Genomic DNA, 17,340 nt, shown 5'->3' on the forward strand with positions numbered 1-17,340 from the left:
AGGGGGCGAGCTGGCGCGCCCTGAGGCCGGCGCGGGCGGGCGGGGCTGCTCGGGGCCTCGGCTCGGCTCGGCTCTCTTCGGGTGCGCTCGGCAGGCTGCGGTAAATCCGGGCTTGAAGCGATCGGCGGAGGCTGCGGCCCGGTGGTCCCTGCTGCGCGCCCCGAGCCCCGAGAGCCATGCAGATGTCCTACGCCATCCGGTGCGCCTTCTACCAGCTTCTGCTGGCTGCGTTGATGCTGGTGGCGATGTTGCAGCTGCTCTACCTGTCGCTGCTCTCCGGGCTGCATGGGCAGGAGGAGCAAGACCAGTATTTTGAGTTCTTCCCGCCGTCCCCGCGGTCCGTGGACCAGGTCAAGGCGCAGCTTCGCACCGCGTTGGCCTCCGGAGGCGTCCTGGACGCCAGCGGCGACTACCGCGTCTATAGGGGCCTACTGAAGACCACCATGGACCCCAACGATGTGATACTAGCCACGCACGCCAGTGTGGACAACCTGCTGCACCTGTCGGGCCTGTTGGAACGCTGGGAGGGCCCGCTATCGGTGTCGGTGTTCGCAGCCTCTAAGGAGGAGGCGCAGCTAGCCACCGTGCTGACCTACGCGCTGAGCAGCCACTGCCCCGATATGCGCGCCAGGGTCTCCATGCACCTCGTGTGCCCCTCGCGCTACGAGGCCGCCGTGCCCGACCCGCGGGAGCCGGGGGAGTTCGCCCTGCTGCGGTCCTGCCAAGAAGTCTTTGACAAACTAGCCCGGGTGGCCCAGCCTGGGATCAATTACGCCCTGGGTACCAATGTCTCCTACCCCAATAACTTACTGCGGAATCTGGCTCGTGAGGGGGCCAACTATGCCCTGGTAATTGACGTGGACATGGTGCCCAGCGAGGGGCTGTGGAGAGGACTTCGGGAAATGCTGGATCAGAGCAAGCAGTGGGCGGGCACAGCGCTCGTGGTGCCTGCCTTCGAGATCCGCCGAGCCCGCCGCATGCCCACGAACAAGAATGAGCTGTTGCAGCTCTACCAGGTGGGCGAGGTGCGGCCCTTCTATTATGGGCTGTGCACGCCCTGCCAGGCGCCCACCAACTACTCCCGCTGGGTCAATCTGCCAGAAGAGACCTTGCTGAGGCCTGCCTATGTGGTGCCCTGGCAGGACCCCTGGGAGCCATTCTACATCGCTGGAGGCAAGGTGCCCACCTTCGACGAGCGCTTTCGGCAGTACGGCTTCAATCGCATCAGCCAGGTGCCCATAAGGGAGAGGGCAGGGGAAATGGGGCAGGAGGGGTGGTGGGGTCAAGGAGCTATGAGTGGCTCTAGATGGAAAAGAGCAATGAGACAGGAGGAATTATAGCTCAGGAGTTGGTTGGATGGTGTGGAAGATCCAAGATGCCTCCAGAGGAATGGGGATGCTGGAGTGCAGCTTTAGGGAGGTCAGTCTTGGCCCTAGGAATGTCATCAAACTTTGCTGACCTCTCTCTCCCCCCTACAGGCCTGTGAGCTGCACGTGGCAGGATTTGATTTCGAGGTGCTGAATGAAGGTTTTCTGGTTCATAAGGGCTTCAAAGAAGCCTTGAAGTTCCATCCCCAAAAGGAGGCTGAAAATCAGCACAATAAGATCCTTTACCGCCAGTTCAAGCAGGAGTTGAAGGCCAAGTACCCCGACTCTCCCCGTCACTGCTGAGCCCTTTCTTCCCCAGTCTGAGAGTCTCATCCCCCTCTCCCCTTAGGCCGCCCCTCAGGCCTGACGGGGGTAAGAAATGTCACTCCACTTTACAGTGGTAGCTGTGGTGTTGGAACCCTGGACTTGAATATGGGGTGCTGGGATCAAGTCCTAGCTTTACCACTAACTAGCTGTGTGGCCTTGAGCAAATCCTGTTCCCTCTCTGAGCCTCAGTTACCCCGTCTGTAAAAAGGGAGGTGAGAATACCTACCTCACAGCACTGTTGGGAGGCTCAGGTGAGATGCTATATGTGAAAACATTCTGTGAGCTTCGTACAAATGTGAAGTATTAATATTATTACAGTATTATCGTTGTTATTATTGTTATTATTATTAACAATCTTGGGTGGGTGGGCAGTAGGCGAGCAGAAAGTATGAATGGGACAGAACTGAGCAGTCCGGGTACTTAACAAAATGACTTTGGGAAAGGAAGTCAGATGAAGGCATTGAATTTAGTTTTTACCTGTAGGCAGAAGCCTAAACTTGCTGGTTCTCCCAGGCCTCCGCCCTCGGGAGCTCTGAAGAAAGGAACGTCTGCAGGTTCTGTGCGTGAACCTGTACGTGATAGTCCGAGATCTGTACCCTATAGTAGCCGTTCTGGGTTTTTTGCCTACCGATGCCAATATGTAAATAAATGAGTGTTCACACCTACAGCTGGCTCCATTACTCTTCTGAACCGAATGGTTGGGGCGGGGCGGTCGCGGGTTTTACCCTTTAACGCCGGAGAGGTGGCTGCGGACTGAGAGGAGCCGGGTTTAATGCAAAGAAACCACTAGGGCCTTTCTCCCCAGGAGAGGTCCAGTGTGAATGTCCGCCGGTTGCTCTGGAGACCGGCCTGCGGTATCCCAGCAAGCTTGGTCCCCAGCTACCCAATTGCGAGCCCCGCGACGAGCGCCTACTGATGACGCATGCGGAAGCGCGGCGGCGGTCCCGCCTCCCGGGGAAGAGGGACCGCCGCCGCGCTTCTAGGAGCTCAGCATCCGCGGCTACTTCTCGACGGTGTCGACGTGAGGCTGCAGGCCTCACTCCTCGCGGTGCGTAACGCCACCCCTGGCGTCTGGTTCAGCCTCCCCGGCCAGTCGGTCGGAACCGGAGACCTAACCTGCTGGACGCGTACTGGGCCGCGGGGTCCAAACTGGCCGCGGAAGAGCCAGTGATTCCCCCGCCCGCGCCGGGGCAGACGTGGATAGAGCGGGGTGGGAGGCCCCTGGCGCGCCGTGGAGGGGCTCGGTTGGCTTCCTCATCGGTGGGGACGAATCTGCCTTCCGTAAAAGCCTGCCTCTAAGATGCTGTTCTTGAAAAGATAAATATATGGGCGCTGCGTCTTATGGTTTGCTTTCCGACGCTTACCTCTTTCAGTCTTTACAGCGCTCACTTGTAAATGCAGTGGTTGTACTCTTTTTGCAGCCGGGCAGGGAGGAGAGGTTGTGATTTAGATTAGCTCACTCAGTAGAATCAGACACAGCTGGAGAGACTCTCCCTCCACCACCGCACCCCCACCCTTTCTGGTCTCACAAGGTAGGACTTTTATTGCGCCTTACAAAGTAAATGTATTTAACAATGAAGAGGAATCGCAAAATTTGGTAACTGCAGGAAATGAATTTTGAGAATGGGAAAGACAATGCTGATTTGGAGAACCAAGGTTTTTGGGTCAGGCTCAGGTCATTTGTGAAATCACTGAGGAATGTGACTATCTTCTTGGCCAGTTATTTTACAGAATTCGAATTGGTGTCAGAACAGAACACTTCGGGCTTGCTACTACTCCGGGGTCCTGGAGCTACCAAGAAGTTAAAGTCAATCCCTGCCCTGCTAAATTTTGTTTTGTTTAATTTGTATTGGCAAATCCTCCAGGCATTGGGTCTGTACTGTGCTAGGTAAGTGAGGTGCATATGCAGCCCTGCCCTACAGTCTGACTCTTTGGAGAGCCAGACATGAGAATAGGCAAATCAAGAGGAGATTTAAGCAAATGGGGCTTCTTAGAGGGAATGGTGTCCACACCAATCTAAAGGACACAAGATAGTGTCCAGAGAAGTTGGAAGATCACACTGAAATGGAAAGCCTCAGTAGGCAGAAATTATCTGAGAGGAACTGTTCAGTTTTCCTCTTAGGTGACCTCGTGGCAGCATTTGGAACTGTCACCACTCCTTCCTTTCTCTGTCCCCATGACTAAGTTTTTCCCTCCTTCACCTCTTTTTCCTTCTAGTTTCCTGCTATCTTCCTTCTCCTTTGAAGGGGTCTCATCATCTTCCCCTGTGGTGACCCTGGAATTTCCATCCTAGACCCCTTCTCACTCTGTGCTCTGCCTTACTAGTTGCACCTCTCCCAAGGGCTGGAAAACTGACTATATGCCAATGACGAGACCTCTGCAGTCCAGATTTTTCTCTGAGGTTTAGACCCATCTGCTCCAGCCCTGCCCCTTCTCTAATTTGGGGGTCTTTGCACATGCTAGTCACTTTACTTGGAATGTTCCCTCCCCAAGCCAGCTCAGCTTGTGCGTCTGGGCCTTCCTCCTCTGCAAGCCCTCCCTGCCTCTACAAGCTCCAGGTCCCACTTAGAAGCCTATCCCATATGCCCCCAATCTTAGTACTTCTCACACCGCAATAATGGTCTACTGTAGCTTTACAAGTTCCTCTCTCTCCCAGGAACTTGTAAACTCCGTGAGGTTCAAGTTGTGTCTCTTGGTCACAGCAGTCTCTGATGAGACCTAGCCTATGTTAGATTTTCAATAAATATTAGATGGGTGAATGAACAGAACACTTAACAGTGATCAGAGTTGCTGAGAAGTCAGCTGAGATCAGCACTGAAAACTATTGGTGTTAGATTGTCATTAGTAACCACAGAATTAGTTTCAGCAGAGTGGTGATGCAGAAACGGAAGTGAAACAGTGGGAAGTGGAAGCGGGAAGAGCAGGTGTGCGGAAGGCCTGGAGCAGTGTAGCTGTGAGCCGGAGTGCGGCATGGTTTTGTGCTCCTGTCTTTTGTAAATGGAAGAAATACCTGAGCATGGCTAAAGTTTCATGGGAAGGATTCTGATGGCATGAGGTCCCAGAGGAAGCAGGAGATGGGATCTGGCCAGTGCACGTGAGAAGGCAGGATTGTAGAGTGCTCAGGAAGAGAAGTGGAGGGCCCTATAGGCAGAAGGACAACACGAGGCGGGGAGGGGGGCGGGAGGAAGTGCATGCATTTCAGAATTGGCCATTAGATGGTAGGGTGAGGAAGCTGGACCGGTTCAAGTCCAGTCTTGTGCAGGGCCTTGAAAGCCCCAGTCAGAAGTTTGGGCCTAGTCCCGTAGGCATTGGGGAAACCAGCATTGGCCTTTCCCACCTTCTGGCCAGTATTTCCAGGATTGGCATCACCAGCAGGGTCTACAGCATAAGCATGACCATGGTTCCCGGGCTTCTGGGAGGTGTGGCTAGTCCAGTCACTTGCCCTGCCTGCCCAGTCTGTGGTCAGGCTTGGTCTGACTCCCTGTGTGGCCATTTTCCTACTTGGAGGTGTGGGCGGTAGCGAGTGATGGCTCCCCTCCTCCCAGAGCCCAGATGCCCGTCCAGCCTCCAAGCAAAGACACGGAAGAGATGGAAGCAGAAGGTGATTCGGCTGCGGAGATGAATGGGGAGGAGGAAGACAGTGAGGAGGAGCGGAGCGGCAGCCAGACCGAGTCAGAGGAGGAGAGCTCCGGTGAGCCCCCCGCACATGCCCGCCGGCCTGCCGCCCCCCGCCGGCCCTCACTGGCCTCTTGTTCCAGAGATGGATGACGAGGACTACGAGCGGCGCCGCAGTGAGTGTGTCAGTGAGATGCTGGACCTGGAGAAGCAGTTCTCAGAGCTGAAGGAGAAGTGAGCAGGGGACGCCTTGGCGGGTCTGGAGGCAGCGGCTCTGTGCTGGGCGCGGGGCTGGGGCTCAGGGCCTGCTGCGGGGAGGGGACCCAGCGCCTTGTGACGGATGCGCCCTTGGGTGCGGGTGCACGGCTGCCTTTTACCCCGCAGGTTGTTTAGGGAACGACTGAGCCAGCTGCGGGTGCGTCTGGAGGAAGTGGGAGCCGAGAGAGCCCCCGAGTACACAGAGCCTCTGGGGGGGCTGCAGCGGAGCCTCAAGATCCGCATTCAGGTGGCAGGTCTGTGGACTGTCCTGTGCCCTGGGGCAGCCCCAGCCCTCCTCCCTGTTCCCCTGCCAGAGCCCGCAGCTCCCTGTCCCCTACCCCTGTCATGCCAGCCCTGCCCCCCCTGTGCTCCTGGGCCCCCTCTTTGGGCACCAGGGTTCCTGGCCAGGCAGAACCTCCCGTCTGCCTCCCTCCACAGGGATCTACAAAGGCTTCTGTCTGGATGTGATTAGGAATAAGTACGAGTGTGAACTGCAGGGAGCCAGACAGCACCTGGAGGTGAGTGACCGGAAGGGGGCCTGAGACGGCCTCCCCAGTCCCCCCTGCTGAACTGTCCTACCTCCTAGAGCGAGAAGCTGCTGCTCTATGACGCGCTGCAGGGGGAGCTCCAGGAGCGGGTCCAGAGGCTGCAGGAGGACCGCCAGAGCCTGGACATTAGCTCCGGTGAGGCTGCCCCTGGCCTGGTCCGATTGATGCCCACCCTTGTGTGGGCCCCCACTTCCCTGCTGCATGAGGGGACAATAGAGGACCTGCTTCATGGGGTCACTGTGGGGACTGAATGACACCAGGCATGGAAAGGGTCTAGCCTGGTACCTTACACACAGTTGGGGCTCAGGAAGGGGGGCCCCCTACCCTCTTTCCAGAACAGAAGGTGTCATTCTGACATGCTCACACATAACAGTAGCCACAGGCCCCTGCATGTCCCCAGCACCTACGTCCACACAGGGCCCTGAGGAGGCAGGAATTCTATTGCGTACTGTCCACTAAACAAAGAAACAGAGGCTCACGAAAGCGCGGTAACCTCTGCGCCGGGGTTGCACAGCTGAGCAATGGGACCTGAACTCAGCTTCCAACTCCCCCAAGGCCAGATTCTCTCCACTGACCTGGGAGGTAGTGGGGAAGGGCTGGCTTGGTGCAATTAAGGGACACAGGCTACCGGGACGGGGGTGTCCTGGGAGGGCCAGCACCCTGGTCCTGACTCTGGGTCTGAGCCACAGAGTGGTGGGACGACAGACTGCACGCCAACGGCAGCTCAAAAACCTGGGACTCCCTGCCGCCCAGCAAGAGGAGGAAGGCGCCTCTCGTCTCTGGTATCCTTCCACCGCAGGCGGCCTGAGCTGGGCAGGACGCCAGGGCCGGTTCCAGACCTGGGGAGAGGGAGAGGCACGGAAGCCAGAGTCAGGCTAGACACACTGATGGTCGTTTGGCACCGTGTGGCCATGTGCAGGCGGATCCAGCTGTCAGGAGTTCTGTGAGGTCCTGGGTCCCTCCCAGGCTCCGTGGGCCACAGGAAAGGGGAGATGTCTGTTTGGCGACTCCCCCCATAACTTCCTGAGTGAAAACTCCTTTGCGGCCTGCCTTTCTTTGCCATGATGTTCGCAGGCAGGTTTCAGGCTTCCCCCCTTCCTCTGGGAGTACCTTTCTGCCTGTCTGAGCCTGTTCAGTGCTCCTCTCGGGTGTTTCCTCCTCTATGAAGCCCCTCCTGGCTTCCCCTAGTAGCTATGGCTTGCTTCTCCTTAGCACCCCTGTGGCCTGAACCGGGGCACCCTCATCCCATGTGGGGGTAGTTGCTCTGCCCCACCTTGAGCATGAGCCCCTTCCATCCATGTCCTGCTGTACCTTCATCCCTCCTGGCACAGCCCAGTGCAGAGCTGAATTCAATTTATGTGCCCTCCCCATCCCCCAGTGTTCCTGCAGTGATCCTTCCTCAGGGCATTGGTGGCCCAGAGACAAGAGTCAGGTTTGAGCAGGGAGGGGGTAATCTGGACTGCAAGGGCCTGAGGGCTGCACGGAAGGTGCATCTGGGACAGAGCACCTGAGAGCAGGGTGCGTGGTGCCCACAGGGGACTGTGGGACCAAAGAGGGGGTCTTTTCGGGCTGGAAGACAGAGTCTGTGTGTAGATGGGGAAAGGAGCCAGATGACGGCACAGGAAAGAAGGAGCAATGCCCCTAAGTGGATGGGGTGGGTCTTGGCCTGCTGACCTTGAGACTGGAGAGAGGAGGGGAGGTAGGAGGAGCCCCTGCTCTAACCCAGGCTCTCAGCCCCCTCCTGACTGCCCTGGGCACCACCTCTCCCGAGTGTCTGAGCCCCCAGATCGAGGCCCATCACCTGCCGCCTCCGCTGGGCTTCCTGCTTCCTTGACCGCTGGCGCAGGCCCGTACATCGTGTATATGCTGCAGGAGATCGACATCCTCGAGGACTGGACGGCTATCAAAAAGGTGGGTCTGGTGCTGCCCGCCTCATCTTGGGTACGGCTGGCAGTGCAGGCCCCCCCCATGCCCAGATACCAGCTTTGGTCTCTTGACAACTCTCCACACACGGTTTTCCTGAGGACCTGGGGAGCTCCTGCCAACCCTTGGCAACTGTGCCCCCAGCCCAGGTGCCCTGGCATCACGGTCAGCTCACAAGCTGCCTTTGGCCCGAGGCTGTGTCAGCCCCTTGTTCTGGGCAGGTTTGATGGGTCAGGAGAAAGGGAGGGAGGCTAGGGCACAAAAGCTGGGCTGGCTGGGCTGACAAGAGGCCCCATCAGAGCTTTGCCTAGAAAGGGTCTTCTGCCCCCCTTCCTGCTTGGTAAGCACTGTCCCAGCGAGGCTGGTGTGGAGGGGGCACTTGCCAGGCTGGAGGCCAGCTCTCAGGGGCGCTTTTCTCTCCCCGTCCAGGCTAGGGCAGCTGTGTCCCCTCAGAAGAGAAAATCAGATGGTAAGAACTGCAGGGGTTGTTCACCTCACTCCCCCTCACCTAACCTAGCCTCCGAGCCCGAGAGGCAGCGGCCATGTCAGGTCACTGGCCCAGGGGAGCCGGGACAGTCTGGGTGTGAGGGCATGTGGGAGTCCGGGGAACAGGAGCCAGGGTGCGGGTGGGGAGGCTCCAGGACTGCAGGGCTCGGTGTGGAGCCCTGCAGCAGGATGGATCAGGAGGGCTGCGGAGCTGCCCTGCGCCCACCTGGCCTCACCTGCCTTGGGCCAGACCGAGGCCACTCCTTTCAGTCCCCATATAAAGTGACTGCCTGCCTCTTGGTCCAGCTTCCTCTTACCTGCGGTGACTTTTCCTTTCCCACACACCCCCAGGACCATGACCCGCTGTTCGCAGCCCTGGGGCCCCTTGGAACAGCCAGCACCAAACCCAGGATTTGCATTTTCCTGCAGCAGAAGGGCAGACGGACAAGCCCCTCGGGGGCTGCCTGGCTAGCTCCAGGGTGCTGCTGCTGGGCCTTCCCCTCCAGCCATCACTCATCTGGGCTCCTCTGCCTCTCAAGGGCCTGCACAGCTGGGCCTGGAGTTGCCCCAGCAGGCCAGACTGTCTCCTCGGTCCCCCACCAGCCCCCCAACTTCCCCTGAGAAGGTCAGCCTCCTCAGTGCCCTCCCTGGCGAAGAAGATGTGCCCCTTCTTAAGCCAAAGCAATGTCCTTCCTGCCGACCTTGGACCTGGCTCCCCAGTCACTGAGCCAGTCAGCTGAGCTTCTTGGGAACTCTGAGCCAGAAATTATATTTTGGGGGCCCTGTCCTGGCTGTTGCTGACGGTGAGAAGGCAGGATCCCCAGGTCTTCTCAAAGCAGTTCTTAGGGACTGCCTCCCAGATTGTGGGGACTCGAATTAAAAACTTTCCTGAGACCCTGGCGTGATCTGCACGTGTCTGATTTATTTTGCAAGGGAATCAGGGTTCCCATGTGGAGTACCTGAGACAGGCAGTGTATTCTGGGGTCCCTAGTACCTTCTTTCACGGCCCAGCAGGAACCTACACACTCTGACTTGGGGTACAGACTGGGGAAGGGGCGCTTTCCCACCTCTGGTGGGAGGCTGGGCCCTGGACTCCCCAGCGCTGGTGAGCAAAGTCTGAAGCAACATGTGGCACAGGCAGAACCCAAGGCCCTGGGTGGAGATGGGGGCTGGGTGCTTGGTGCCTGGAGACTGGGCTTGTCTGCACCTGCCCCAGTTGCTTGGCAGATTGGCAAGGCAGGCTGGCAGGCCTGCGCGCGTAGGAGGCGGGAGGCAGCAGCACCATGTGCCAACGACCTCACAGCCAGACTCCCCCTGTTCAGCGCTGAGTGTTAGAACCACCCCCAGAACCTCAGTTAAGCAAAAGGGTTAGTTACTATGGAGACATGGCATCCTCTCTCCATGGCAACCTGAAATCCCAAAACCCAAGTTAGGCTCAGGAATGAGTCATCTGTGACCAGTAGGGGGTGCTTTCGCACAAGGCTGACCCTAAGGCCATGGACAGATGAGCAACTGACCACAGACCGAAAGGTGTCCCAAGGGTGAGTCTTGGGCCTGTGGGGAGTGAGAGTGGCCCTGTTTAACCCCTTTTCACCCACCTGTGTGGTTTGGGGAGGCTGGCAAGGCCTTGGGAAGCGCTGTGGAGGCGGCAGCCACACAGCTGGGGCCCCTCGGAGTGACGCTTGCACGGAGGAGATCCATGTGCCCCCAGAGGCTCGGCCCAGAACAGAGAAGCAGCAGACACTGCCCAGGCCGAGTGGACACACAAGAGTTAACTGGCGGGGTGTGACAGGGCGAAACGCCCTCAGGAAGTGTTACTCACCGCTGGGAATGTGAGCGCTCTCGCCTTGGGGGCTGGATTCTCTTCCTGAGTCCTGGGAGGAACCGAAGGAGCTCCCAGGCATGGAAACCCCTGGGGACCCAAAAGCAGACCTTCTTGGAGCCCCCAGCCCATCCGACTTCTCGCCTGGGCACCCGGAGAGAGAAAAGTTAGTGAAGTTGGAAGGGCAGTCTGGTGGGGCAGGGAGGGCTGGCAGAGCAGTCTGTCTGCAAAGAGGAGAGGGAGAGCGTTGGGCAAGGGTCCTGCCCCTGGCTCCCTGCTCAGGTCTTGTGTTCGTACCCAGGCCAGCCCAGGACCCACTGTATGACGTGCCCGGCGCCGGCGGAGGGCAGGCGGGAGGGCCCCAGCGGCCCGGGCGCACAGTGAGCCTGCGGGAGCGCCTACTGCTCACGCGGCCCGTGTGGCTGCAGCTGCGAGCCAGTGCCGCAGCGGCACTGCACGTGCTGAGGACCGAGCCCCCGGGGGTGAGTCCTGCCCGCACCCCGGAGACTGGCCAGTGGACGGTGGGAGGGAGAGGGACTAGACACGGAGGCCCTGAGCCTCCAACCGCTGTCCACTCACAGACATTCCTGGTGCGGAAATCGAACACGCGCCAGTGCCAAGCCCTGTGCATGCGCCTGCCCGAGGCTAGTGGCCCATCCTTTGTCTCCAGCCACTACATCCAGGAGAGCCCAGTGGGTGAGAGGGGCTGGCTGGGCGGGGAGGGACTGGCAGCACTCCGGGTGGGGCGCAGGGAGGTTCCCCAGAGAACAACCTCACTTCCCATCTCAGGCGTCTACCTGGAAGGCTCGGAGCTTGTGTTCCCAGACCTGGTCCAGCTCATCTGCGCCTACTGCCATGCCCGGTGAGCCTAGCCACAGGGTGCCCCCTGTCCGGGAGGCCCTGCTCCCTGGGACACCCTGTCCTCCCGCTGCCACAGGTCTCTCAGCCTTCCACAGTGCTGAGCAACCCTCACTCCTGACTTTCTGCTCTTCTCTGGCCTTAGGGACATCCTTCTTCTCCCCCTCCAGCTCCCCAGAGCTATCTGCCAGGCAGCCACCCACAAGGAGTTGGAAGCCATCTCCCATCTGGGCATTGGTAAGGGTTCCTCAGCTACCCATTGCACAGAAGGACAAGCTGAGGCCGAGGGACAGGAAAGGCAGTGGGCACACAGCCTGAGCCTGCACCTTTCCCTCATTTGGGCACCTTCCCAGTTGGTTTCTCTTTCCTAGAGTTCTGGAGCTCCTCCCTCAACACCAAGACTCAGATGGGTCCATCCGAAGGCCCGCTGCTTCCCCGGCTGAAGCCCCGTTCCCCACAAGAGCTGGACCAGGGCACCGGAGCCGCCCTGTGCTTCTTCAACCCCCTGTTCCCAGGGGACCTGGGCCCCACCAGACGGGAGAAATTCAAGAGGAGCTTCAAAGTGCGTGTGTCCATGGAGACCTCCAGCCCCCTATCTCCCCCGGCTGTGCCACCTCCCCCAGTGCCTGTGCTGCCAGGGGCAGCCCCCAACCAGACGGAAAGGTTGCCGCCTCACCAGCTGCTGCGGAGGGAGAGCTCGGTGGGGTACCGTGTGCCAGGGGGTGCTGGCCCCAGCCTCCTACCCCTGCCCTCCCTCCAGGAGGTGGACTGCGGCTCCCCCAGCAGCTCGGAGGAGGAGGGGGTGCCGGAGCCCCCAAGGAGCCCAACAACCTCCCCCTGCCTGGCCCACCAGCGGCCCCTGCTTAGGTCCATGAGCGCTGCCTTCTGCTCCCTGCTGGCGCCTGAGCGGCACGTGACCCGGGCAGCCATGGTGCTGATGCAGGACCGACACACGGACGTTGGCCAGCTGGTGCAGGACCTACTGACCCAGGTGCGAGCCGGTCCTGAGCCTCAGGAGCTGCAGGGCATCCGAGAGGTGCTGAGCCAGGCCCGGGCCATGCTGAGTGCAGAGCTGGGCTCTGAGAAGTCGCTACCGCCCGACAGACTGGGTGAGACTCCAACCCAGGCCTCTGCTGGCTCAGCCCTGTCTCCACACTTCTGGCTGTTCCCCAAGCCATGCTCTTCTGCCCTGCGCAGTGCCGGCCCATCTCTGAGTGTGTTTTGCTGCTTCACAAACCCACCTGGTCCAACCACCAGTCAAGTGAATTCCATGCCCTGCCTCTCCCCGATGCCTGCCGTCTCACCAAGATCCCCCCTCCTTTTCATCCCTCCCTTTCCCTGGGTGTGCCCCCTCTCCCTGAAACTCTGCCCCCGACCCCTGCACTGGTTGCTCTGACCCAGCCTGCCTGTCCTCCACAGAACGTGTCCTGGAGAAGTCACTGCACCGCGCAGTGCTCAAGCCTCTCCGGCCCCTCCTGGTGGGCCGCCTGAGGCGCCGGCTTTCTGCTGATGGCTCCTTGGGCCGCCTGGCTGAAGGCCTCCACCTGGCCCAAGCCCAGGGCCCTGCAGCCTTCGGGGCCCACTTGAGCCTGCCTTCCCCAGGAGAGATAGAGCAGGTGCGCCAAAAGCTTCTGCAGCTGCTGCGCACCTACTCACCCAGTGCCCAGGTGAAGCGGCTCCTGCAGGCCTGCAAGCTGCTCTACACAGCCCTGAGGACCCACAGGGGTAGGCCTGCACAGCTTCTCCCACCGGCCCCTGCCGAGCCAGAGGCAGCACCCCCCACCCAGGCAGAGGTCCCAGGGACGGCACTGTAGGGGGGAAGTTGGTCCAACGCTACCATCTCGTAGAAACTGAGGCCCAGAGAGCAGAGCATCCTCTCCCCAGCCCCTGCCAATGACTGTCACACCAACCTCATTGCCCAAGGTCTGGCAGGCAGAGGGCCCCGGAAGAGCCTGATGCTTCCTTTTCCGCCCCACAGGGGAGGGCGCCGGGGCTGATGAGTTCCTCCCACTGCTGAGCCTGGTCCTGGCCCAGTGCGACCTTCCTGAGCTGTTACTGGAGTCTGAGTACATGTCGGAACTGCTGGAGCCCACTTTACTCACTGGAGAGGGTGAGGGACGCCACACGCAAGCCGCCTTCCTGGGTGGGTGGGCTGGGGTGCCCCTGTGGCCCAGAGCAAGCAGGGCAGGGGAGAGGGAGCAGGCTACCCACCCCCAGCCGGAGCACATTCTTCCCCCTGTGGCCTAGGCGGCTACTACCTGACCAGCCTCTCAGCCAGCCTGGCCCTGCTGAGCGGCCTGGCCCAGGCCCGCACCTGCCCCCTGCGCCCCTCCCAGGAGCTGCAACACTCCCTCAGCCTCTGGAAGCAGCGCCGCCTGCCCGCCACCCACAGCCTCCAGGTAACAGGCACTCCACACCATCCCCTGAACTTTCAGCTCCAGGGGGACCCTGCCACCATCCAGTGCAGCCCCCTCCTCTGCCCAGTGAGACCCACCAGGAGAAAGGCCAGTCCTGCATCACCCTGCAGTGGAAACAGCGCCCCACACAGGACAAATGTCCAGGCCCGAGCTCCACATGCCAGGACTGTGCTCAGTACCTAGGGCTCAGCCCTTAATCTTCACAGAAACTCCGGTAGAACCATCATTACCCCTATGTTACCGATGAAGAAACAGAGATGGCGCGGAGCGGGAGAGGGACACAGGTGGCCGGCTCAAGCCCCAGGCCTGCTTCCGGCCCATTCTCCATTCATCCTCCTATCTGGATTCAGGCCAGAAGCCAGAAGGCCATCCCTGCCCTTCGCCCTCCTCTCCAGCCAGCCAAGGGACCTTCCTAGCCTTGGTTAAGAATCCAGACTTTGTAGCCAGATCCTGGGTTCAAATCCTGGCTCTGCTACTTTCTGGTTGTGGGAACTTGGGCAAATTATATAACCTCTCCGGGCCTCAATTTTTTTATCTGTAAAAAGCAGTACTAACACCTACCTCCTGGGGCTGATATGAGGATTGAAGGAGCTAACGCAGGCCGGGGCACGGTTGTCAGGCTGGGGCCCCCCTACCGGCCTGCAGCTGTGACCCACTGGCCGAGGCACATCTGTCCCTCACAGCTCACCGTGTCCAAACAGCTCCACCACTGGGTTTATGCCGCCCCATCTCTGTCCCCGCGGAGCTTCCACTGGGGCCCTAAGCCTTTCAGCCGGGTATGTACCAGCAGGGCTGAGTCCCTGTTCTTGCTTCTCCTCCTGCACAGCGCCTCATCCGAGTTGCCTATCAGGACCCCAGCAGTGGGTGCACCTCCAAGACACTGGCCGTGCCCCCGGGGGCCTCGATCGCTACCCTGAATCAGCTCTGTGCTACCAAGTTCCGAGTGACCCAGCCTGACACTTTCGGCCTCTTCCTGTATAAGGAGCCAGGCTACCACCGCTTGCCCCCGGAAGCCCCGGCCCACAGGCTTCCCACAGCTGGCTACCTGGTCTACTGCCCAGCAGAGTGGTCGGAGGCCCAGGGGGCTGCCCCTCGGGCTGCAATGGAGGAGGGCAGGGCGGGGCCAGAGACAGGGGTCAGGGAGGAGGAGAGAGCGGGCTGGGGAGATGGGGACACTGAGGTCGAGGCCTGTCCCAGGGACATCAGGGGCGAGTCTGAGACAACTGCCGAGGCAGGCGAGGGCCCGGCCAGAGGATGCCCCACTCAGCCAGGGGGGCCAGAGGCTGAGGAAAGTCCAGTAGCAGAGGAGTAGCTTCGAGTGGCTAGAAGGGCCATTTGGGGCAGTACTGGGAAGGCTTTTCAGAGCCATCAGCCCCACAATTAAGGCCTCACACCCAGGCCTCTCCACCCCAGTGTCTGCCATCACCTCTGTCGGATAGTTATCTCTCTGATCACCCTGCTGGCAGGGGAAGGGGTGCCAGGACTGGCCATATCTGGGGCACTGGAGGAAAACTGAGGGAGCTTGGGGGACCCCTTTGCTGCTTATCCTTCTCCCCTAGCTGTAGGCCAGCCAGCCTGCAGTGGTAAGTGTGCCCAGCAGATGACAAATGCAACCGGTGTCCAACACCTGGCAGCCGGGGAGCAGCACAGCCCAGGAAGGTCTCCACCCACTTCCAGGATTCAAGAAGGCAGCCGGAGCTCAGGGCTCATCTGGAGGACTAGCACCCCCAAACCTCAGTGTCCTCACCTGTAAAGTGGGGGTGCACTGCCACCTGCCTTCTCTCAGAAGTCTTCCAGGGGTCAAAATGGTTGGCTTTGCTCCCAAGCAGAGCTCAGACTAGGGAAAAGGGGAGGGAGGAGGTGGCATGTTAGCAAGCCCTCTTGCCCCCAGGGTCTGTTTTCAGCACTGGGGAAAGGTGGCTTCTCCAGTCAACCCAGGGCAGATCATGGAGATAAGGTCCAGCCTCCCCCTCTCTAGCGTCTCAGGGGAGTTGGACAGGAGAGACGGGCTTCCAGGGTGGACAGGAGACTTGGAAACCAATTTTTGTGCACTTAACCTCTTTCGGACTTTGTGAGAGCTTCCTGAGAGGCAGGGTGTGCCTGGCTTATTAGCCGCTGAAGTTGAGGAAAGTGACTCGGAAGATATCTCACAGCAGGCCATTAGGGCCCCCCCCAACTAGGCTGTCAGGTTCCAACTACACCCTCTATTCTCAGCCTCTCTCAGATAGACTCTTGAGACCAGCAGCCCCAAACCGGGGCCCAGAGCAAACAGCAAATCTGAACAAAGAACATGCCATCATTAGCCACAAGGGGGCGTGCGTGGCTCAGGAAGCTGCCGAATGGGTGCCCCTCGGGGGACGAGGGGTGCTCCAGGGCTGCAGCAGCCTAGGTGGCCGAGGTCCTTGCACTCTGGCAGCTCTGAGCAACATGAGGACAGTGCGGGGCCCAAGACTGCCAGCCCTCAGCTCCCTTGGAGTCCCCGGTCTGGGCCAGCCCCCTGGGGACCACTCCCTGGGAAGGAATTGTCCCCTGGTGGAAGGAGGACCCAAGCAGGTCTCTGAGGCACTCCCTCAGGCACAGAGCACAAAGGACATCAGCCTGCATGTCAGACGTGACAGGGAAAGGGGGAAATCCCAGGCGTTAGAATTTCAGACAATCCAGAGACAGCTTGGGTGCAAGGCTCCCAAATTTCTCACTAGGCTACGAGCAGCAATTCCCTCAGTGCTTCCCTGGTAAGGAGTCTCCCCTCCCCCTTGGTCCCACACCTGCTCCTGTGCCTTGACTAGTGCTGGGCACTTCGCAGGCGCTCAATAAATGTTGTCCATTGATTGGAGTTTGATAACTGGGTGAAGGGCAATGAGGTGGGAAGCAGGGAGATTAAGGGAGGGCTCGGTTCTGGGAACCAAACACAGGGTGTCTCAAGAAGTTCAGTCCCGAAAGAAGGACGTGGAATGATGTCAGGGGTGCCCAGAGAACCCCAGGGCTGGATGTGGAGCTGGTCCCATGGGAGCTAGGACTGTCCAGGCTTCTGGACTCCTGCCTCGAGGGCTTTGGCAAGCCCCTCCCACCTGCCGCAGCTCTGCTGTCCTGACTCCTGGCTCTGGGAATTCATAATGCCCCCAGCAGTGGCTCATGAGCACTGCCAGGCCCTGCCTGCTGCCAGTCTTCTGGTAGAGACCCAGCACTCACAGTCCCCGCCAGAGGAAAACAGGTGTGATGTGGGCACTAACAGTCCACCTTGCACTCAGATTCTGCACTGCCCTCCCAACCCGTTCCCCAACTTTGACTCAGAAGAGGAAGTTTTGACCAGCACCCACAGCCTCTGGGCAGAGCTGGAACCCCGACATTTGGATCTCTTGGGGAAACAACCAAGTCACCTACTTGGAAATGTACCACCTCTAGAGGCCCCATAGTTCCATGGGTGAGTTTGCTGCTTGTCTCCCCCACTAGAAGCCAGAGCCAAGTCGGCCTTGCTCCTTGCTACACCTCGGGGTCTTAGAACAATGCCTGGCCCGGAATTGGCACTTATAAATATATGTGGAATGACTGATTTGGGAAGACAGCCTAAACAGTTCCTCTGAGTTCCTGGGACACAGGGAGGCGCATTCTCCATTTCTGCCACCAGGGGGCGAGCGTGCCTGTTCCCGGTCACATGCCAGCTCACCCTTCTTGCCTGAGGCCACCCAGGAACCCAAGGCAACTCAGAGGATTGGCACCAG

General features: G+C 59.6%; 3 protein-coding genes across 3 annotated transcripts; all 3 read left to right on the forward strand.

Moving 5' to 3' along the window:
• Nucleotides 1–65: 65 nt before the first annotated feature.
• B4GAT1 (beta-1,4-glucuronyltransferase 1) lies at nt 66–2,359 on the forward strand. Its single transcript, XM_017656670.3, has 2 exons — nt 66–1,232; nt 1,479–2,359. Exons 1-2 carry the CDS (start codon nt 177–179, stop codon nt 1,668–1,670), a joined length of 1,248 nt encoding a protein of 415 aa, XP_017512159.1. The 5' UTR covers nt 66–176; the 3' UTR covers nt 1,671–2,359.
• A 236-nt stretch (nt 2,360–2,595) lies between these two features.
• On the forward strand, nt 2,596–9,424 carry BRMS1 (BRMS1 transcriptional repressor and anoikis regulator). Its single transcript, XM_017656671.3, has 10 exons — nt 2,596–2,742; nt 5,240–5,385; nt 5,453–5,543; nt 5,694–5,821; nt 6,006–6,085; nt 6,154–6,250; nt 6,805–6,897; nt 7,962–8,026; nt 8,468–8,507; nt 8,876–9,424. Exons 2-10 carry the CDS (start codon nt 5,247–5,249, stop codon nt 8,881–8,883), a joined length of 741 nt encoding a protein of 246 aa, XP_017512160.1. The 5' UTR covers nt 2,596–2,742; nt 5,240–5,246; the 3' UTR covers nt 8,884–9,424.
• A 283-nt stretch (nt 9,425–9,707) lies between these two features.
• RIN1 (Ras and Rab interactor 1) lies at nt 9,708–16,443 on the forward strand. Its single transcript, XM_017656667.3, has 10 exons — nt 9,708–10,512; nt 10,648–10,828; nt 10,928–11,042; nt 11,136–11,208; nt 11,350–11,441; nt 11,576–12,313; nt 12,624–12,929; nt 13,183–13,314; nt 13,452–13,603; nt 14,448–16,443. The coding sequence occupies exons 1-10, from the start codon at nt 10,427–10,429 to the stop codon at nt 14,931–14,933; spliced, it is 2,361 nt and encodes a 786-aa protein (XP_017512156.2). The 5' UTR covers nt 9,708–10,426; the 3' UTR covers nt 14,934–16,443.
• Nucleotides 16,444–17,340: the final 897 nt, after the last annotated feature.

The sequence above is a fragment of the Manis javanica genome, chromosome 11, assembly GCF_040802235.1.
Source record: "Manis javanica isolate MJ-LG chromosome 11, MJ_LKY, whole genome shotgun sequence".
Classification (NCBI taxonomy): Eukaryota; Metazoa; Chordata; class Mammalia; order Pholidota; family Manidae; genus Manis; species Manis javanica.